The sequence below is a fragment of the Ursus maritimus genome, assembly GCF_017311325.1.
Source record: "Ursus maritimus isolate PB19 chromosome X unlocalized genomic scaffold, ASM1731132v1 scaffold_X1, whole genome shotgun sequence".
In the NCBI taxonomy this organism is placed as follows: Eukaryota; Metazoa; Chordata; class Mammalia; order Carnivora; family Ursidae; genus Ursus; species Ursus maritimus.
The window spans coordinates 7,152,057-7,174,959 of record NW_024423319.1 but is presented as its reverse complement, the minus strand read 5'-3'; the positions used below and the strand labels follow the sequence as shown (position 1 = coordinate 7,174,959).

Below are 22,903 nucleotides of genomic sequence, written 5' to 3'. Positions count from 1 at the left end.
CCCCAGGGCATTATGCTTCCCCGGGGGCCCACGGAGGCAGTCTGCATTTTCCCATAGACTGCCCACAGAAGCATTTGTCTTTATATGTTTGGGCTATGTTTGGAATTTGCCTTTTTAATGTTTTTGTAAAAACAAGCTCCAAAATATTGCATGTGGTGTCCTAAGATGCCTGTGGATTGGAACAGATAAACCTGTGAATCACCTAACCGCTTCTAGAAGTAGGCCCGGGTTGAATTTGTACTCATCGGACAGAAACCAGCATCATTCGTTTTAAAGGAAAGAGCGTAGCTATGTTCCAAACGCATTGGCTAGTAATATTTCTTCTGTAAGATGAAGCTGGAAATATGATGGAAATTTTAGCAATATAACCACTTCATATGCTGAGTTTCCCGTTCGGTATCCAGAGAGTCATTCACGCAGCCCCTATTACTATTAACAGGAGGAGTGAATTTAACTCCCCCAGGAAACCATAACCTTCCAATATATTATTCACAGTTTCAGAATCATTTTGATTTTCTACCTCAAGAATTTAGCCAAATGAGAACTATTTACTGAACTCTTTTTTTAAAAACCAGTACTTCTTCATGTGCTAAAACTCTGCAGGCTCTTGTCATATCAGAACTAGCTACATTGCTTCTCCTTGCATGACTCGTTTTCCCATCATCTGAATGAGTACTGAAAGCAAATCCATGAGAGACTCTTGTGGAAGATTAAGACCACTGAGACTTTGGTGTAGTAAGATATTTGATAGGCTGGTATAATAGTTTTCAGGCAAGTTAAAATAGAAAAATAAAATAGAGGCTCTCCCTTAAGATTATCCTGAGAAAATATCTTTTCACAGGAGTGGACACCAAGTCATATCTATAAAGAGTAGAATTTTCCAATGACCCCTTTAGTGCCGACAATGGGAAATTTAGTTCTAAATTTGAAGTTGCAAATTCTTCCCAATTGGTTGGTTCCCTTTTTAAAAATTTCTTTTTATTGAGATAAAATACACATACTATAAAACTCACCCTATTAACGTGTATAATTTAGTGGTTATTAGTATATGGAGCAAGTTGTATGACTGCCACCACTGTCTAATTCCAGAACATTTTCATCACCTCAAAAAGAAACCCATATCCATTAGCAGTCCCCCCCCCAACCCTCCCCAAGCCCCTGGCAACCACTAATCTACATTGTTTCCATGGATTGGTCTATTCTTTTTTTTAAAAAGATTTTAGTTATTTATTTTAGAGAGCGTGTGGGGGGAGGGAGGGGCAGAGGGAGAGCGAGAGAGAGCCTTTTGTGGGGCTCAACCCCACAACCCCGAGACCATGACCTGAACCGAAACCGAGTTAGGCACTTAACTAACTGTGCCAACTGGACGGCCCTGGATATCTCTATTCTGAACATTTTGTATCAATGGCATCATATAATATGTGGTCCTTTGTGACTAGCTTAGCATAATGTTTTCTGGATCCATGTTACAGTAGGCATCAGTACTGCATTCCTTTTTATGGCTGAGTAATGTTCCGTTGTGTGGGTATATACTGCATTTCGTTTATCCACTCGTCCATTGATGGGCATTTGGGTTTCTACCTTTTGGCTATTGTGAATAACGTTGCTATGAATATTGGTGAACAAGTATCTGTTTGAGTCGTTGGTTTCAATTCTTTTTGGTCTATATCTAGGAGTGGAATTGCTGGGGCATATGGTAATTTTTATTTATACATATATATGTATATACATATGTATGTAATTTTATATGTATATGTATATATATACATAACTTCATTAAGTTATATATAATAATTTAATTTATTAAAGAGCTATGAAACTGTTTCCACAGTGGCTGCACCATTTTATATTTCCACCAGCCATGTAAGAGGATTCCACTGTTTCCATATCCTAACACTTGTTATTTTCTGTTTATTATTACTGTTATTATTATTATTATAGCCATTTTAGTGAGTGTGAAATGATATCTCATTGTGGTTTTGATTTGCATTTCACTGATGACTCATAATGTCAGGCATATTTTCATTGGCCATTTCTATATACTCTTTGGATATGTGTTTTTCCAGATCCTTTGTGTATTTTTTAAATTGGGTTATCTTTTCATTTTGACTTACGAGAGTTCTTTAGATATTCTGGATACAAGACCCTTATCAGATCTGTGGTTTGCAAAAATTTTTTCCCCAGTCTTTGGGTTTTCTTTTTACTTTTTTTCCTACTGTCACGTTTGCCTCACTCAGGTTCACAAAGATTTACCCCTGTGTTTTCTTATAAGAGTGTCATAGTTTTTAGCTCTTACATTTTGGCCTTGGGTCCATTTTGAATTAAATTTTGTATATGGTATGAGGTAGGGATCCAAAATATTCTTCTGCATTTGGATATCCAGTTGCCCCAGCACCTGTCTTTTATTTCCTGTTGATCTTCTGTCTAGTTCTATTATTGGAATTGGGGTAATGAAGTCTCCAGTTATTATTTATAAATTGCCTGGTTTTCCTTTCAATTCTGTCCATTTTGCTTCATGTCTTTTCAAGCTCTGTTGTTAGGTACATATACATTTATAGTTGTAAATTATTGGTGTATTGACTCTTAAGCATTAAAAAAATGGCCTTATTTGTCTATAGCAACAATCTTTGTCTTAAACTATATTTTGTCTGATATTAGTATAGCCACTCTAGCTCTTTTTCAGTTACTGTTTGCATGGTATTTTTTTTTCCATCTTTTTACTTCCAACCTATTTTTGTCTTTGAATGTGAAGTGTAGCTCTTATAGGAAGCATATAATTAGAACTCTGCCCTTAGACTGGAGAATTTAATCCACTTACACTTATGTCATACTGATATGATAGGACTTACATCTGTCATTTTGCTCTTTGTTTTCCATATGTCTATGTCTTTTTTCCCCCTCTATTCCTTCATTACTACCTTCTTCTGTGTTAAATAGGTATTTCCTAGTTTATCATTTAATTCCCTTGTCATTTATTTTATTATGTTTTTAAAGTGATTTTCTTAGTGGTTGCCCTCTGGGTTATAATTAACATCTTAATATATAGCAATCTAGTTTGGATTGATACCAACTTAATTTCATTAGTATATAAAACATCACTACTACATAACTTTGTTTTCTCTCCACTCTGTGCTGTTATTGTCATACAGTTTACGTGTTATACATTATAAGTGCATCCACACATATTTATAATTATTGCTTTATGCAAGTGTCCTTTCAAGCCAATAGGAGAAAGTATTTGCTGAACAAAACACAATATTATTTATGGAGTTACCTTTACTGATGTTCTCCATTTTTTCCTGTGGCTATTGTCTAGAGTTGTTTCATTTCAGCCTAAAGGACTCCCTTCAGCATTTCTTGAAGGGCATGTCTAATAGTGACAAGCTCCCTCAGCTTTTGTTTATGTGGGAATGTCTTAATTTCTCCTTCACGTTTAGAAGGACACTTTTGCCTGATATAGAATTCTTCATTGACAGCTTTTTTCTTTCAGTGTTTTGAGTGTGTTATCCCACTGCCTTCTTGGGTTCTTGGTTTCTGATGAGAAACGGGCTGTTAATCTTCTTGAGTATTACTTGTACATGATGAGTTAAATTTCTCACTGCTTTCATGGTTCTCTCATTGTCTTTGACTTTCAACGCAGAGGTGTGAGAAATAATAGGCTTGGATAATTATTTAACATAGAGCTAGAAAGTGAAATTTCACAAAGCAATATGACGAAAGAGTATGCTTCTCTAAAAGCAAGGTAATGTTTTTATGTACAGGTTTGGCCTGTATAAAGGAGATATTGTCTTAATGACAAAAATGAAGGCACTCTTTTCCCAGTTGAGTTGATGGAAAATAGACCTCATTTCTGGCTAGAATAAGAAACAGAAGTCAAGCTGGAGTAGGATAGAGCAGGACATGTTTTGGAAAGGAGAACTGATTAACATTAACATCAGTCCCCTGCAAACCCCTGTGGTCCTCCAGCTTTTATATTACTTATTAAGATAGTTATATATTTGATTTCCATTAATAAAGGTATCTGCATAAGCATGAGTACCTAAGTGTGTGAATTCGTTGGGCACTTAGTCCCGGTATTGTGGGTGGTGCATTTATAGCAGAAGGTCTCTGCACTGTCAACTCACAGATGGTAATGCTGGAATTTAGTTCACGCTTGTGGAATCATTACATACAACTTTACCAATGGTTACACTGTATATGTTCCTGACTCTTTCTGGAAACATGAAAACACAAGATGTCCACCATCTGAAATGTCAGGGTAGTCCTTAAATAAGGTTGCTATTTAAAGATGTATAAATTACAACCAGCCCACCAAATTTCATCTTTGGGACAGCAACATATTTGAAGTTTTGATTTAGCTGAAAGCCACCATGACTTAGGAATCCACCATTCAGTTTAACCAAATCGATCAAATGTTTAAATGTGTATAAGAGAGTAGGAAACAAAATGGAATTATATTTAATTGAATGCAATTGCAAGGATTTCAGTATGATTAAGTTTCTCTGAGATGTTTCAACTGGAATTACTTGGAAATAGACAGAAAGAGATGAATGGAAGAATTTTTTGTTTTGGTGGGTTGACTTATCCACTTGAGTAGAAGAGATTGAGGCGCCTGTGTGGCTCAGTCAGTTAAGTCTCTGACTCTTAATTTTGGCTCAGGTCATGATCTCAGGGTCATGAGATCGAGTTCCATGTCAGGTTCCGTGATGGGCATGGAGCCTGCTTAAGATTCTCAATCTCTCCCCCTCTGCCCCTCCCTACCCCCTGTTCGTGCACGCGTGCTCTTTCTAAAATTATTAATTAATTAATTAAAAGACTGGATGAGATGAGGACTTTAGAAGGTATTATTCCCCTACTTTCCCACACCTTCTAGAGAAGAACACCTTATATTTCTTGAGGGCAAGCTCCATGTTCTTTCACTACCACTTACACATGCCAACCTGGAAGTTGGCTGCCACATGCTCGCAGGGGCCATATTGTCTCAAGTCCCTTTGCCTCTTTCTTATCTTACCTGCCCTCAACTGATTCTCCTATGATATCCCCAAGGATTAGGCAGAAAGCTAGTGTTACTTGCAGCACCGATACGGTTGAAAAGTTCTACCAACTATTGCCTTTGTGGTCTTGCTGTGCTCATTTGTAAAATGGGGCCATTGGAGCATATCATCTCTCAGGCCCTTTCTAACTCACTTACAATTCCAAGTCTATGACTTAAATCCCTTAGTAACATGTTGAATATAAGGCTGAGCACTTCTGGGTCCTCAAGACGTCTAATACCTCCATTTCTCATACAGGACACCATCCTGTGGGGGGTGAGTTCTCTGCTTCCTAACCATCTCCTTCCCTGTTGTATCTAGCTAGGGCATAGTAGTTGATTTCTTCAAAGATGAAAATCACCATGGCTGTATCCAGAAGTATGTTGACGCAACATGACATTCAGAATGTATGCATATTATCCAGTATATCAAAAGAGGTTAAACATTGTGGAGGAGAGAAACAATTAACAAAATGTTAGCTGACTATGACTAAAAGGAATCCCAGAGGATGGTGGAGAAGCACATGTTAGAACTGGTCAAGATGCTCTTACCTACTAAGCTCAGTGAAGAGAAGCAAAGAAAGGTGGGACCATAAATGTGTGTTGGTTACAACCTATTATAAGCTGTCCATTTTCTCTCCCACACTTACATTCTCTTATTTCTGCAACTCTATCACTACTATCATCACCCAATAGTTTTGTGGGCTAGGGAAGGAGTCCAGGTAAGATAGCCAGCCAAGCACTTCAGTCCCAGGAGCAAGCAAAATGTACGTACCCCATCCACCAAAGAGAACCAACAGAGAAAATAATTCACCATAATCTTTACCGACATATACCTGGCCAAAGTAGCACAGGATCAAGCCCTGTCCAGCACTGGGTACAAATTAGCCGGACTTGGTTCCATGAATGCTCTTTCCAGACCTTGTAAATTCTAGTAAGCTTCTTAGGAAAAGCTTACTAGAGGAATGGATTCCTAGACAGAGCCAATAGGAGAAATGCTTGATGGGGTTTGGAATTCAAGAATAAGAAGCAATGATGAGAGAGACCCAGATGCAAATGGAAGTGATTGTATCTTTACTAGCCTTCAACTCTGTGCTTTTTTCAGAGAAGTGAAATTAAGATATGCTACCAAATGAGAAGTACACAGATAAACTGAATTAGTGAGTGCTTTACTTAGGGGATAAACGGTGAGTTTGAAGGACAGTTTCGCCAAATGCTAAGTAGAAATTATTTTGTAAGCACATACATTCAACCCAGCAGAAAAGTCTGCAACTAGAATTTCTGGATGTAAAATTGCCTTAGCTCACATTGGAAGAATGATCTCCAACTACTGATGTTGAGATTACTAGTATCAATAATAAGTAAAAGTAAAATGACTGTGATTTTTTATAAAAGATCATCTCACCAAATATGGGATCTTGACAAGGTAGTGAATATACTCAAAGTGTTAATGGCCAAGCTTGAGTTGAACTACAACATTTGGTGATTTCCTTTAAAACCGTATCCTAGGGGTGCCTGGGTGTCTCAGTTGGTTGGGCTTTGGCTCTTGATACTGGCTCAGTTTGTGGTCTCAGCATCGTGAGATTGAGGTCTGTGTCAGGCTCTGTGCTAGCGTGGAGTCTGCTTAAGATTCTCTCTCCCTCTCTCTGCCCTTCCCCCTGCTCTCGCACACTCTCTCCCTCTCTCTCCTAAAAATAAAAATAATAATAATAATAAATTAAATAAATAAACTGTATCCTAAACAATTACCAAAAGGCAGGGCTCAAATTCTTTTGCTATTGCCATTTCACATTCCTTCATCCTCTGTTTGAGCACTCCATTCAAACCACTCATGGTACTGAAAGGCAAACTACACCACGATAAGGAAGGACTTAATCATTTGGTAGCTGCAGTGTGTAACTCGGGTTGTCCACGGCCCTCATAAAATTCCAGTGCTCTACTCGTCTTCTGCGACCAAAGCGTTACAAAATCTATACATGGTGGATCCAGAAAGAGCCAATTATTCTAGCATCTTTAATGCTGTGTTTACCCAATGAAGCACTGTTTTAGAATACATCCCAACTTATCATACTTGAAAGAATTACCTGAGCATTTTTTTAAAGATTTTGTTTATTTATTTATTTATTTATTTATTTATTTATTTATTTGAGAGAGGGAGAGACAGAGCATGAGCAGGGGGGAGGAGGCAGAGGGAGAGGGAGAAGCAGACCCTGAGATCATGACCTGAGCCAAAGGCAGACGCTTAACCAACTGAGCCACCCAGGCGCCCCCCAAGCATTTCTTAAGTTCATCTTCACTCAAGGAGTAAGGCTTAAAAGTATACAAGAGCACCATTCTTTTGCTGCTTCTATTTCAACCTTTCAAAGTATGTCATTAAATATGAATATTATAATAATTTTATTCATGTTTCCTGTGGGAGCCCATTTCCCTCTTAAGATTCTGTAGCCCAAAACTTAGAAAAGGAAAGGTTTGAAGTTCTCTGACCTCCAAGGAAATAATAACGAGAAACTGAGAATCTAGTTTTTCATCACGTCCCAGCTAATTTATTTATACCAGATGTACCAGTTCATTTATTATACTTCAGAATAATACAATTTCACTGTAATTATCTGAAACCTGTTTTAAAACTCCTATTTTTCAAATAGTATACCAGAGTAGGAGAACTCTTTTCACTGAAAACTTATTTTTAAATCCTGATCTAGACCTAGTCTTTAAAGGAAAAAAAACCTTTGACAGGAAAACTAGAGGTATCTCAGTGATCCTCGGTGGGCGAGAGGCCTTCCAGAAGAATAGTGAACCATCATTCTCCAGTCATTGAGGTTGATTCTTCAAGCCCCGTGCTTGATGACATGGCTAACTGTGGTTCATACACAAAGGTTATTTTTAGAGGCAAGAATTTTCATTTCCCAAAAGTATAACCACAAGATGTCTATTTGGAATGAATCCGATTTATACACTAGGACAATAGTAGAAGCTCAGACCAAGCCTGTGTAACCTCCGTTCCCTGAGGAAATATGTAATATCCCAGTACACCCTCACCCTGGGACCCTTGCCCTCTGGCTGGCTGAGGCAATTCCTTTGGAAACCAAGTGGTCCTGGGGAGAGGGGGGGTTCACAGATGTCTTCCAAGTAAGTTTTCCTTATAGAAACAGTTCTATTTTGTCCTTGTGGCTTTTCACGGTGACTTAAAACTGACACAGGGACAACAAGTCGCTAATCTTCAACAGCGGTGGTGGCCAAAATCAGATGCTTTCAGAGAGAAATTGGACTTGCTGCCACCACACCTGGTGGACCAGCCTGAGCTCACCCCCTTCTCCAGTCCAGGCCCGCCTTGACTCCAGCCTTATCACTGGAACCCTACTTCGAGGGACTTTTGGCCCCTTAAACTGAGATTTAGTCAGCTAAGTCCAGCGACCTTAAAGGAAGGCATTACAGAGCCCAGAATTAACACATACAGGCTGACTTACCTAGCAAACCGAAGATTCACTGGGGATTGGAAGAGGCTCGCTGGGTGGCCTTGGGAACCCCATCCAGCCACTCAGTGCTTTGCTTGGCCACATCCCTTTGGGTTAGTTGGTTCATTTGCTTGAAAAGACCGATTTTCTGCCTTCCTCTTTGACTTTACCCCACTTTTTTTTTTTGTTAAAGATTTTATTTATTAATTTGACAGAGAGAGACAGCCAGTGAGAGAGGGAACACAAGCAGGGGGAGTGGGAGAGGAAGAAGCAGGCTCCCAGCGGAGGAGCCCTATGTGGGGCTCGATCCCAGAACACCGGGATCACGCCCTGAGCCGAAGGCAGACACCCAACGACTGCGCCACCCAGGTGCCCCACCCCACTTTTTTTTAAGTAGGCTCCACACCCAACGCGGGGGTCAAACTCATGACCCTGAGATCAAGAGTCACCTGCTCCACGACGGAGCGAGCCAGGTGCCCCTGACCTCACCTCACTTTATCAGAGGAGGAGGCTCCCTCAGCTGGGGCAGAATGTGGGACCTGCCTCTCAGGGTTGCCCTAATAAAGTGAAGGCTGGTAGTCAGTCACTTAATCTCTCTGTACATCTGTCTAGCCTCAGTGTATCCAAGGGCTCCCGGGCAGGAATCAGCTATTTCCAGACCGGAGCAAGAGTAATGGCTGCTCAGATCAGGGTTGCAGAGACAGAGATTGGGAGAAATCATAAGTTGGTGAATCAACTGCTTATTTATTTTGTTAACCCCTTGGCTCATTCATTCTGTCAGTTACCAAGCATTTCCTGAGTACCTACCATGTCTCAGGCACTGCTTGGGTTCCAGGACCATGCCTGCTCCCAGTTTAGTGATGGAGTACAGAAGCTCTCCTCCCCGACCCCACTCCAAATCCTACCGACCTTACAGTAGCTACCCTTAAACAGTTGTCATGCTAAAAATGGGTACGTTGTCTCACATCTCTCTCCGCAACAATTCCCTGACTCGTGAAATGAAGCTAATAATGCTTGCCCTGCTGCCTCATGTGGGTCCTGAATGGATCAACTGAGAAAACAGATATGGAAGTACTTTTCATTATAAAAATAATAAAACGCTGATCAGAATGACACATTAAGATTTTTGGAGGGCCTACAGTGTTCCACAGAACAAGCCCTACCCAGGCCGTAACTGAATGTCAACTAACACCAACAATTCCGAATTCGTCCCCTTCGGAGATTCAGATTTTAGAACAATGTAGATTTTACGGGGCACCTGCGTGGCTTAATCAGTTGAGCGGCTGCCTTCGGCTCAGGTCATGATCTCAGGGTCCTGGGATCGAGCCCCACATTGGGCTCCCTGCTCAGCGGGGAGTCTGCTTCTCTCTCTCCCTCTGGCACTCCCCCTGCTTGTGCTCTCTCTCTCTCTCAAATGAGTAAGTGAAATCTTTAAAAAAAAAAAGGAAAGAAAATTCCATGTTTAATATATATATATGTATGTGTGTGTGTGTATATACATATAGGTTCTAATATATACCATTGTGTGAACACTTACTGTGTGCCAGATACTGAGCTCAGTGCTTTACATGGATTACCTCATTTAATCCCCACAGCAAAGCACTGTGGGGAATGGGTACGGGTATTACTATACCCACTTTATAGATGAGAAACATAAGGCTCTGAGGGGTTAAAGAACAACTTGTTTATAGCAACGAAGCTAGTAAATGATAGAGTCTGCATTTGAACGCAAGTTTTCTCAAGTGTGAGCTTTTAATCAGCGTGCTCTACTTCCTCTGGGAAAAAAATAAAACTGTACAGGTCTAAGCTATTGGTAATATTATCATAAATTGTTTATTTTAAAGAAGTGGACAGCTTCCTAAAACTGCAGAGAACCATTTCTACCATGGAGAGGGAGCCCCACGGAAATAATTTTTGTTTTGGGTTTTTTTTTTTTTCAAAGATTTTATTTATTTATGAGAGAGCAAGTGCCTGAGCAGGGGGAGGGGCAGAGGGAGAAGCAGACTCCCCGCTGAGCAGGGAGCCCAACGTGGGGCTCGATCCCAGGACCCCGAGATCATGACCTGAGCCAAAGACAGACGCTTAACCGACTGAGCCACCCAGGTGCCCCTTCCACCAAAATAGTGTTCGTTGTTATCTCCAGTTTGCTTCTTTCACCTGCTGGTTTGTTTGACTAGCTAGACGCTTATTTCATCGGGAGGACTTATTTGCACAAGTTTCAGTGCTACGTTAACAAACATAAAGTCAAAAGCGGGGGAGCTGCAAGTGGCAGAGAAAGCGTGCGCTCTGAGTAGGAGGTGGCCCGGGAAGCACTGCCCGGACAAGAGCGTCTCTGGGTGTGGGTGGCCTTCTTCCTGATGCCATATGGAAACACAGCCGCTGGCGGTCCCTTCGCTCTCTGCGCGCCCTTAGTGCGCAGACCCTCCCCTTACTGGCAGCATCCAGATGGGTTTCCTCGGGGAGCTCCAGTGGCGCAGTGGGTGAGCGTGCGGTGCTCAGATAGAAGGGCTTCCTCAGACTCTTAAAAAGCTGCCCCCCCAGCCTTCTTTCTGGTACCTCCGTGTCTGGCCGCAGAGTTTACTTGTTCGGCCTTAAAAGCTTTTCGCGTCTGCTTCTGGGGCTGCTTCTGCTCTCCTTCTCCTCTCCTTCCTCTTCAAGATCGTCATTATCCTCAGCAGCAGAGTTCACATGTTCGAGAACTTACTGTCTTGCCGAGCAACATGTGAAACACCTTCCACGCCGTCGTCTCTTTATTTGTCCACTCATCCATTTAATGAATATTTACCAAGCATTTACTTCATACCAAACACTGTGCTGTATACACACGGGTAATCCAAACAGACCATTATCCCTTCTGTTAGTCTGGTGGAGGTACAACAGGGGAATCTGTAATTACACACTGTGGAAAGTTCTGTGACAGAAGTCCACACGGGACTGTGAACGGTGAGCGAATAGCTTTAGCTTCCATCTTACAGGTAAGGAAACTGAAGCTCAGAGACACGAAAAAAGTTGCCCCAAGTCACACAGCTCGTAAGTAGGCTGAGTGGAGATTCAGACCCTTGCTGGGCAGATTCCAAAGCTCACACTCTTAACTGCGAGACTTTATTGCCCCTCCGATGTGTGAAGTGCAGATAGAGCCATTAATTGTAGCCCTGCGCGCTGGGGTTCTGGCTTCATCTCAAATGTGCGGGCTTGCAATTGTTTCCAATTAGTTGTGGCTGTGGTTTGGTGCATTTGTTCAAAGAAAGCGTGCACGCAAAACAGAGGTCACATGCCCTAAGCCTTGCGGATGTGCACGACGTAGAAATACTAATGGCATTCCAGAAAAGCTGGGCTTCGTTGGGATCACGGCATTTGTTTCCCATTAGCTTATGCTACTCAAAGGCAAACAGTAAAGCGTGTGTTTACATTGCTGTGGACATGGAAATCTGGGCCCCCCAAAGCATTCCTTGCAGGTTGTATAAAGCCGAGCATCCAAATAGTTCAAAATCAGTTTGGTAAGCCCAGCTTAATAGCTTTAAAATGTAACCCGGATTCCAGTTATTGAAAAACTACCCAGAGAGAGGTACGTGAGTGGCCCAAGGAGACAAGACCAGCAAAAGCCCCCAACTATGTACCAAGCCCCATATTTGCAGTTCTCTCTTTTGTTTCTGATCCTTTATTTTTAAAAAGCTGAAGAGCTTAAGGGCAAGAAAACTCTTAGCCATGTAGCAGCAGTAATGGAATTTTTCATTCTATTCTAACCAGCTGTCTGAAGCTTTTCAAAACAAACCTGTTTGTGATGAGCTGGTTTGGTTATTTAAGGCGCAGTAGATGGCGAGGCTGGGAAAAACAAGTGGGAGGCATCCGATGCCATTATCCCTCCACCTCCGCGGGTCTCCCACCCAGTAACAAGAGGCTGGCTCATCCAGCTGTAGTTCATGGCCAGCATCTGAGAAGGTGGGATTGAACTGGAAAGCAGCTCAGGTGAAGACAGTTAAGATGGCAGCAATGTGAAACGAAGGCCCCAGCTGATGTCTTCACTTAACCCAGCATGTTTTTTTGAAGAGGTCTGGGCTTGGAAGCAGAAGCCGTTATTGTTAATGAGGCCTCCATCACTTACTCAGTGATTTGGTCAAGTCGTGTCCCCTCTCCAAGCCTCCGTGTCCGTGTCCTCCCGTGAGGGGGGAGAGAGGGACGGCAGTCTTCCTCGTTACGCAAATTGGCGGTGAGGATCTGAGGATTCTGCGAGAGAACAGATGTTAAGCCCTAACACACTGTGTGGCTGATAAGGTTCATATCTTTGCAATCAAGATAATTTCAAGAGGCATGTTATTTATACCATATAGAGAGATCAAGAGTTGCTGCTCTTGCTGGTCTAATTCCAGCATATTTGATCCCCCTAAGAACAAGCATGTTCTTTGATCTTAGTTCTCCTGCCAGCCAGGCACGAAAAGGGTTTTGGCCAAATCACATTGTCCCGTGCCACAGTATTCTTTTGTTATCCTGGTTATCGTTTTAAGAACATGAAGTTGCTATATTCTAGGAAGACTTTCTTTCTCTCTCTCTCTCTTACACCACGGTTCTAATTTTCTTAAGTAATTATTCCAGGCTTTTTGGTTCCTTTTATCACACAGTCCTGGGTACCTGTTCCAAAGCTAACTTTAAAATATTTCACTTTCTAATCAAACAAAGTCACTCACCTTTTACACAAGGGTATTTTCATTAACTACAAAGACAAAAAGGTCATGATGTCCGTACTTAAGTGAAAAGGAAATCATCAGATTGAATTTACTTTTCACAAAAAGTGGTTTGAAGAGCACGTATTAAAGAATTCAAACACACGAGGCTGAGGTGACTCTTTACCAAACATGATTTTAGAGGGTTTCTAGGAAGTGGAGTGACACTGGAGCAGCCTTTCTTAAAGTGGGAACCGTGGTTCACTCATGGCAAGATGGCGGGAGACCGATCCGGTTAAAAATGCAGATCTGTGGTCTACCTCAGGCCTACTAAATCAGCAGCTCTGTGGATGGGGCCTGGGAACCTGAGTTTTTAATCACCTAGGATGCTCCCATGGTGTATAAAAATGTACATATTCTTTTCTTTATTTTTTTTAAGTCATCTCTACTCCCAACACGCATCTTAAACTCATGACCCCAAGATCAACAGTTGCATGTTCTACCGACTGAGCCAGCCAGGCACCCCTAAAAACTGTATAAACCCTTTCGGGGCACCTGCGTGGCTCGGTCGTTAAGGATCTGCCTTCGCCTCAGGTCATGATCCCGGGGTCCTGGGATCGAGCCCCGCATCGGGCTCCCTGCTCAGCAGGAAGCCTGCTTCTCCCCCTCCCACTCCCCCTATTTGTGTTCCCTCTCTCACTGTGTCTCTCTCTGTCAAATAAAAAAAATCTTTTAAAAAAACAACAACTGTATATACCCTTTGACCCAAGAATCCTATACTAATGGGAAACTAAGGAAATAAATCCAAAATATGGAAAGAGTTGTGTGAATGCTCCTGATACTTCATCTTTATTTATAAGACCAAAAGAACTAGAAGTAATGTCAATATTCAGTATTAGGTCATGGTTAAGTGAATTTCAGTAGATTCCTTAAAGGCACCGTGTAGGTGTTTTATCACATTTAAAGCATTACAACAATTCTCTGAGGCTGGCATTATTTTCCTCATTTCACAGATGAGGACACTGAGGTTTAGGGAGAATAAGCAGCAAGGTTAATAGGCGGGGGGAAAGCTAATAAAGGGGAAAATCAGGAATCTCACCCTAAGTCAGTCTGATTCTCAAATCCAAATTCACCAATGTGAAAATACAGACATTACAAAGAAGCCTACCTTTGAAAACACGAACGTTGTTTATTGGAGTTTGGGAATTGGGGATTTTTCTGTATTTCTCTCTCCTTTCGCCTTTCTATATTACACGGATACTTAGATAATTAAAATATTAGATTATAAAATAAAAATCGATAGTATATATAAGCAACTGTGATAGTCTCATGTGGCTCAACCAGAGTTGCAAGGAGGCTAGGAGCTGTGGAAAAAGCTGGCTGTGAAAAAAAGCCTGTACGCTTCCTGCTAAGGTCTGCCAAGCAATGCGTGGCAGAAATGTCAGGCTTCTGGAATGATGGTGGGGGAGTGGAGTGAAATCAGCAGACCTGTGTTTTAATAAGATAGTTTATATTGATAATCATTATTCTGAGCCTTGGCTTTTAAAAAGCTCACAGAATTGTGTCCTTTGAAAATGGTAAACAGTTCATCAAAAGCATTAGGCACCCAAAGTTAGCTGGTTTGTGCGCAAGGCCCTCATAACTTCCTTTTCATAAAGTGAGTGTTCAGTCTGGAAGACATTGGAAAGAGTGAGAGAGGGGACAGAAAGGTCAATATTGTGAATTGTAATTAGCTGATGTGATTTCTGTGCCAAATTCCAGGCTGTACTCAACCCACAGTTCTCGCTGGCAGTTCCTCGTCTCTGACGCATTACCCTTCTTTCAACACTCTGAAGCCTCAGACTTTTCTTTAGGACTTTCGCCTTAATAGTTTTCTAGGTTTGAATTTGTCAATGTGTGCGGGTCAGGCTCATCAGCAAATGGCTGTGTGTAGTGGTTTCAACATACACTATAATCCTTCGATGTTGAACTTGTCTCCAAAATGGGAGCCATTGAGGACTAAAGAAGTAATCTCACTGGCAAAGTTTTAAAGGTGTTTTTTTTTTTTTAGTGTACTTAAAAAAATTGAACTACCAGAGAATACTGGGGGCATCGTACATGAGGCTGGAAAATGGCCTCTCAAAGATTAGCTATTGATTCTTAGGCAAGGTCATCCAAAAGCATTTAGCTATTCATTCACAAGTTCTTCTATCATCCATCGGTGCGTTCTCATTTTCATGAGGTTGTAGCAGTAGCTTTGAAAGAATTAAAGATACCATGCCACTTTATTTTGCTTCCATTCCGGAGCGCATTTACTGAGTGCCTACCATGTGCCAGGCACTGCCTGAAATGCAACGAGGTTCAAAGAAGAAGACTCGGCCCCTGGGCAGCTCACAGTCTAGTGGTAGAGTGACGTCACATGTTCACGTAAATAATGCCAGGCTGCATACATCAAGCACTATTTAGGAAGTACAGACAGAGGAAGTGGTGGTGGAAGAAAGAAAGGGAGAACCGTAATGACCATGTGTGGTAGCCTGGAAGGCTTGATTAAGGAAGTGGCATTTGAACTTGGCTTGAAAGGATGGTGTGCTTTCAACAGACGGCAACGAAAACAGCTCATATTAGGTGATCAATTAATGTTTGCCAACGGGACTAATGATAGGCACAGAGACAAGATGCGCTTGAGAAATAGCAAGTTCTCTAATCTATATCTAACGGCAAGCTCCCCTTAAGGGAACAGTTCTTATTCAGGGAATCTCATCACATACACGAAGGATGTATTTTTGAAAATTAACCTAAAAATGCTTATGTCAAAAGCAATTTTCTCGTATAAAATAACGGTAAATGGGAGTTGGTCAAACTAGAGTGATATTATAGTCTAGATTAGCAGTGTTCAAAGAATGGTGTGTGGACCCTGATAATCCACGAAGCCTAGGGAGCCACAAGGTCAAAATTACTGGTACAACAGTACCAAGGTGTTATTTTGCATTTTTCACTGGGTTGATATTTGCACCGATGGTGCAAAAGCAATGGTGAGTACAACTGTTAGCAGCACAGTATGAATCAGAGCAGGGACACCAAACTGTATCCAGGAGTCATTATATTCGTCACCGACATACAGTTACAGGAAAATAAAAGGCAGTTTCACTTAGGAATATCATGGCTGGCCATTAAAGAAAAATTATCATGGCTGGGGCACCTGGCCGGCTCAGGCAGTGGAGCACGCAGCTCTTGATCTTGAGGTGGGGAGTTTGAGCCCCATGTTGGGCATAGAGATTACTTAAAAAAAAAAAAAAAGCAGTTATGGCCAAAGCAGGAAAAATGATTAGTTTATTAAACTATAATTCCTGAGTGTCCTTCTAAAAAATATTCTGTGTGGGGTGCCTGGGTGGCTCAGTCAGTTAAGTGTCTGACTCTTGGTTTCGGCTCAGGGTGTGATCCCAGGGTCCTGGGATCGAGCCCCGCATCAGGCTCCTCTGCTGGGAGCCTGCTTCTTCCTCTCCCGCTCCCCCTGCTTGTGTTCCCTCTCTCACTGGCTGTCTCTCTCACTGTCAAATAAATAAATAAAATCTTTAAAAAATATATTCTGTGTGTATGGGGCGCCTGGGTAGCTCAGTCAGTTATGTGTCTGACTCTTGGTTTCGGCTCAGGTTGTGATCTCAGGGTCCTGGGATGAAGCTCCGCGTAGGGCTCCACGCGGGGCATGGAGTCTTCTTGAGATTCTCTCTCCCTCTCCCGCTCGGGCTCTCTCTCCCTCTCTCTCTAAAATCAATCAATCTATCTATCAGTCTTAAAAGCACTATCCTGTGAAGTAGACGTAAGGTATTTCTGCTGCAAACCATATAGATGTGTGTCTCAAGGGAAAGCATTTGTAAGATCATTTAAGCTATGAGCTAAACTGGCCTCATTTTCATGCAATGCTATTTTTATTCGAACTGACTGACAAACTATGGTTATCCAGACTTGAGTATTTGCTAGACCTTTTCTTTGAAAGGAACAAAGAGAGCCCCTTAGTTGAAGGAAAAGCTGGTAGTATTTGTTGCCAATGATAAAATTTAAACTTTCAAGAGAAAATCAAAATTTTGGAAAACTTGTATCTATCACCATGAGCTTGAAAGCGTCCCAATACTTAGACTTTTTCTAATGAGATCGCAGGTGATGTAATTAATGAATGTGATTTTTTAAATGTATCAGATAATGAAAGGCATTGACATCCAGAAGACCCACATAGCTCAGTGAACCAGTATTTTTGGATGACCCCTGTATGATGAGACAAATGGGTGAAAGGTCCACTCGAAGTTCAGAAGACACCAATGGATTTTAATGTAACAGAACATGAAAAGTTGACTCATGTGGTTTCATATTCCACATTGCAACTACCTTTTCCTACTTGTTGTTTTTATGAAGTATCACTGGAAAATATCCACAGTTATCTGAAAAGGGTACTAAAATACTTCCTCTTTTCCCACTACATATCTGTAAAACACTGGAATTTGTACAAATATTTCAATCAAAACATGTAACAACAGATTGGATGGAGAAGCGGATATGATAATCCAGCTACCATATTAAGCTGGACTTCAAAGAGATTTGCAAAAATGTAGAACAATGCCACCCTTCTAACTATTTTATGTCAGGGAAAAATATATTTCTTTTTCATTAGAAAATGTTATTTATGTTAACACATCATGGGTTTATTACTGTTCAGTTCAAACTAGTTATTAAATATTTTTTACATTTCTCATTTATAATTTCTAAGATGGTAAATGTCAATAGATATAACTTGTATAAAACAGAAGTTCTCTGGGATTCTGGACAAGAGTATAAAGGGGCCCTGAGACCAAGAGGATAGAGAATCACTAGGCTAGCTTATCCTAGCCTATGCGTCTAGATTACACATTTATTTTTTTTTAAGATTTTGTTTATTTATTTGTCAGAGAGAGAGAGAGAGAGCACACAAGCAGGGGGAGCTGCAGGCAGAGGGAGAAGCAGGCTCCCTACTGAGCAAAGAGCACAATGCGGGACTCGATCCCAGGACCTTGGGATCATGACCTTAGCTGAAGGCAGACGCTTAACCAACTGAGCCGCCCAGGTGCCCCTATATTATACATTTAGATGTGTAGGATGAGTTGGGGTGGGGAGGGTCAGAGAAGGGATGCATTAGAACAGCAGGGTGGAGACGGTGCTAGAGTGGGAGATGGTAGGTGGCTTGGCTTCTCCAACACCAGTAGAGGTTGCTGGACTTTTCTTTCTTTGCTTGAAAAAAGAAACAAACTCACAGTCACATTTCTCTATGGTATATAGCCTGTTCCCAGTAGATCTGGGGGTAGGAGCTAAATCACAAGTGGAGAACATGAAAGTATACTTTGCAGTGACAGTGAACACAGATAATAGAAACCACAGAAACCGAGATATGTCCGTGTATGCATCTCTTTTCTGGATACCTCTTGTGCAATTACAAAAATCTCACTTTTGGTAGATCCAGCATCTTTTCTTGGCCATTATTTAGAAGTATGAGGTGGGCCCAACTTTTAGGGCTGAAAATGGGTGATGGGGCAGAAATAGAGGACACTGGAATACAGCCGTGGTGAGAGATGGCAAGGAAAAGTACATGGAGTCTGAGAACTGCCCTCAGAGACCATTCATGCTGTGAGCTGGGCTTCTGGGTCAGCGGAGAAATTTGGGGGAGGTGGGAGTCACCATAAAATTAAAAAGGCGTTGGGGAGCTTGGGTGGCTCAGTCATTAAGTGTCTGCCTTTAGTTTGGGTCATGATCCCAGCGTCCTGGGATCAGGCCTTGGGTCGGGCTCCCTGCTCAGTGGGGAGCCTGCTTCTCCCTCTCCCGCTCCCCCTGCTGTGTTCCCCCTCTCGGTGTCTTTCTCTGTCAAATAAATAAATAAAATCTTTTAAAAAAAGGCATTGAGTACATAACTGAAAAGTCAGACACTGAGCAGCAAAACAGACATGCCTCTTAGTAGGCATATTGTCTACAATAAAGCAACATGAATTTCAAACCACCTTATGGAAATTGTGAAAGAGGGAGAGATTTTTAAAGTTCTTCTAGTGATCAAGGCATGGCATGTTGGCAATTAATCATAAGTATGTATTTAAAATGTGTGTAAAATGCCATTGCTAGTCTCTTCATCTGGTAGGAAGCATTTGTTGTTTGAATTTAATGGAAATTTCATTGTAGGAGGCTTCCATAGGGATCTTTTCTGATCTTGGTGTCCTCTCAGCCTATAAATATGCTTAGTCTGTCACATCTTAAGTTTCTCTTCAGTGAGGTCTCCTAGCATGGAGTCTTTCGGGGACTTAAATACCATGTATGGGAGGTCCAATGCGGTATACACTAGCTACTGGGTGTGGAAGTAGCATGGAGGAGTAGAGAATCGTGTCAAATGCTATCGAGCATTCTAGAAGTATAAAATTCCAAAGAATATAAGCAGTTGGGATGCCGGGGTGGCTCAGTTTGTTGGTTTTAGCTCAGGTCGTGGTGATCTCAGGGTCATGGGATCGAGCCCCACCTTGAGCTCTGGGCTCAGCACAGAGTCTGCTTGAGATTCTCTCCTTTTCTCTCTCCCTCTGCACCGCTCTCCCGAAAATAAATAAATATTTTTTAAAAAAGAATATAGGGGTGCCTGGGTGGCTCAGTCGGTTAAGTGACCAACTCTTGGTTTCAGCTCAGGTCGTGATCTCAGGGTCATGAGATCGAGCGCCATTGGGCTCCCTGCTCTGTGGGGAGTCTGCTTCTCCCTCTCCTTCTGCCCCTCCCCCATGCTCTTGCGCTCTCTCTCTCTCTCTCAAATAAATAAATCTTGGGGGAAAAAAAGAATATAAGCCGTTCACACTTACCTACATTTGAAGATGGTTTTTAAAAGATTCTGTGTAACTCATTCAACCTTCTTTAATGCCTCCTGTTCACAAGACACTGTCTTAGACCTCCCTGAGAAATCTAAATTGCTGCTACATTTCTGGTCATTTCTTTCAGCTCCTGAGAACCATGTCTGTGCCCAAAGGTAGAGTTCTGGATAAAAACCTTGACGAGGAAGGGCTTGGAAGTGGCGACTGTGGCGACGATGAAGACGAGTGCATCGGGGGCTCAGGGGATGGCGACAGGAAAGTGAGGAACCAGCTCCGCTTCCTTGCAGGTGGGTGCACGCGGCAGCTGGCATCCGAGCCCAGATGGCCAGGCTCCCCAGTTCAGCACCAGTTGACTCTGCTTCCTCTAACTTTTCAAAAGTCCCTGCAATCTTGGGGGTCCAGTGAACACCAACAATGGGGTAACTCCAGAAGGAAGCATAAACGTACTGCTCTTGTTTCTGTCTTCATACCATTGCCCACATTTATTTCCGTGTAGATCCCGCTCTTTTGTCCCTCCTTAAATTACACCCGTCCCTCCACTGTATGTTAATTATACTGGAATTAACATTTAAAATTTGCATTTTAAATATGATGCAGTGACAAAAAACTAGCTTTGGGGGTAGAGCAAACTTGGATTTGCGTTCTGGCTGCCGTCCTCCTAAGTCTTCACTCCCTCGTCCGTCAAATGGGGATCAATACCCCAACTTCATAGGACTACTGGAGGAGTACATCAACAGGGAACATTTGTAAAGCATCTAGCCTGGTACCTAGCACGTACGAGGTGCCCCGTAATCGTTCGTTTCCTGGAATGAGATCTTTCACAATCCACGCATCCCCCATCCTCTCTGAATTGCTAAAACAAACGCTGCCAATGCTTTCAAGAAATAGTCTGCAGTGACTCCCAAGTTCCGCTCCTAGGGCATAACAAGATCACTCAGAGGCCAGCATCTAATAATAAGTAAACATAATAGAAGCCAATGTTCTCTGGACGTTAACCAGACTCCAAGCTCTGTGCCGGAACTTTGCCTGCATTGTCTCGTATCATTTCCACTATGAACGAGGGGTGGTGATTCCCACTTTACGGATGAGAAAACTGACGCTGGAAGAGGTCGAATAACTTGCTTAAGGTCGTGCGGTCGCTAAGGGCAGAGTCAGGATTCAGAGCCAGGCAGTGAGATTTCAGAGGCCTCTTTCGGAGTAATTCTACTTTGAGTCTTCTTTCTCTGCTCATCTAGACAATTGTAAAAAGACCGAAATCTGCTTTGCATTTTGCCCCGCAGAACAGCTCTCAGTCATTTAACGGTTGACCAGATGATTCGCCAAAATGTTAACTGGCTCCAGCACAGTCCTTGGGACACACCACTTTTCATCCTTCTCCAAATATGTCCCTGCCCACCCCTCCTCTCGCTTTCCTGCCTATAAGCCACGTCCCTATCCATTTCAAAACGCTACTCCACAATTCCATGACGACTTAACTTTTTTAAACAGTGTCTGGTAGGGGACCTTGTCAAGGGCCTTTTCAAAATCTAAATAGATTACATCCACTGGTTTCCCTTTGCCCACGTCGCACATTTATCCTCTCAAAGAATTCTAGTCAATTAGTTAGGCATGATTAACCCTAAGTGCTTTGTAAACTGTAAAACACCACACAAATGGTGGTTAATTTAATTTACAGGAAAAATGATGCCTTACTCCCAATAGGTTACACTTGCGTAACATGTTCAGCGATCCTACCGGCCTGGAGCTCCCTCGATCCCCTTTGAAATGCTTCTCATGGAGAGGAGACTCGCTGGCAATCCGCCAGGCTCATGGCACAATAGCTGTTTGGAATGACAAGCTCTACGCTTTGGTCAGCTCTTACACAATTTTACCCCAAATCTGGGTAGATGCCGTCTGGTCCCTGTGACTCATCAACGTCCACTCAGTCAACCGGACTTGGAACACTGTTTTCCTCCAAAACACAACTTGGGAATAAAAAATTAAAAAAAAAAAATCAAGTCTCAGAGGAGGTTCAGACCTTCTTTTATCTCCTCTTGTCCCCGAACAGACCTTTTACCCTTTTCACCGTAACCAGCAGGCGGTCCTCCTGGCTGGCTGCCCTGGCTCCCTTCTTCCCTTGTTTTCTTGCACTGGATGAAGTGCAGGCCACCTCTCTTCCTGACTTTGCTTCGAACTCCCACATGTCCCAGGGCAAGCCCCCTTCCTCTTCTTGAAAGTCAGTTTCTCCATTTGCGAAACAGAGAAAACGCGCCGTCCTCGCGGGCCATGCTGGTGCCGGCAATCCACGATCGTGTTCTTCCATTTGGCTTGAGTCCCTGGAAGGGTGCTTATTGGAGTCTCGGGAACATCTTCCTCAGAGTTTTCTTCTGACCTCTTAGGTCCCCTGCTCGCTTACTTCATTTTTTTCGGTTATGTAAGACTGGCAATTCAGTAACATCATCATCATCATCAAATCATCCGCGCAAAGCATTTGGCTCGGTGCCTGGCACCTAGTAAGCACTCAAAAAATGCTATCTACTCTTAAAATGACGGCTCCGTTGCTGCCACTGCTGACCTCTGGGAGCTCAAAGAGCCTGCACATGCAGCTTAGAATGAGCTTGTTTTCTTAGGTTTTTGGCTTAAGACCCATAAAAGGCAATTAAAACCGGGTAACCAACACTCAGCAGTATCCCCAGTACCCCTTGCTGCTCCAGGTAGGCTCCGTGGCCCAGCAACATCTGTATACTCCGGGAGTGTGTTAGGAACGTGGGCTCTCAGGCTCAAGAACGACCGAATCACAGGTCATGTGAACAGGAGCCCCGGGCGATCTGTTTGCAGCCCTTCCCGCCTTCTCATCGAGCACGTGTGGCATTTAGGGTTCATACGTGAGGCGTCTAAGAAGCCACCAAGCTGGCCCCCAGGGAGCTAAGTGTTTCGGGA

General features: G+C 42.5%; 1 protein-coding gene across 1 annotated transcript in view; it reads left to right on the top strand.

Moving 5' to 3' along the window:
• GPC3 (glypican 3) overlaps positions 1 to 22,903 on the top strand; it is a 417,949-nt gene that overhangs the window by 347,136 nt on the left and 47,910 nt on the right. The window contains exon 7 of the mRNA XM_040627476.1: positions 20,112 to 20,271. Within this exon, the coding sequence (XP_040483410.1) occupies positions 20,112 to 20,271 (160 nt within the window). The remainder of the gene's footprint in view (positions 1 to 20,111; positions 20,272 to 22,903) is intronic.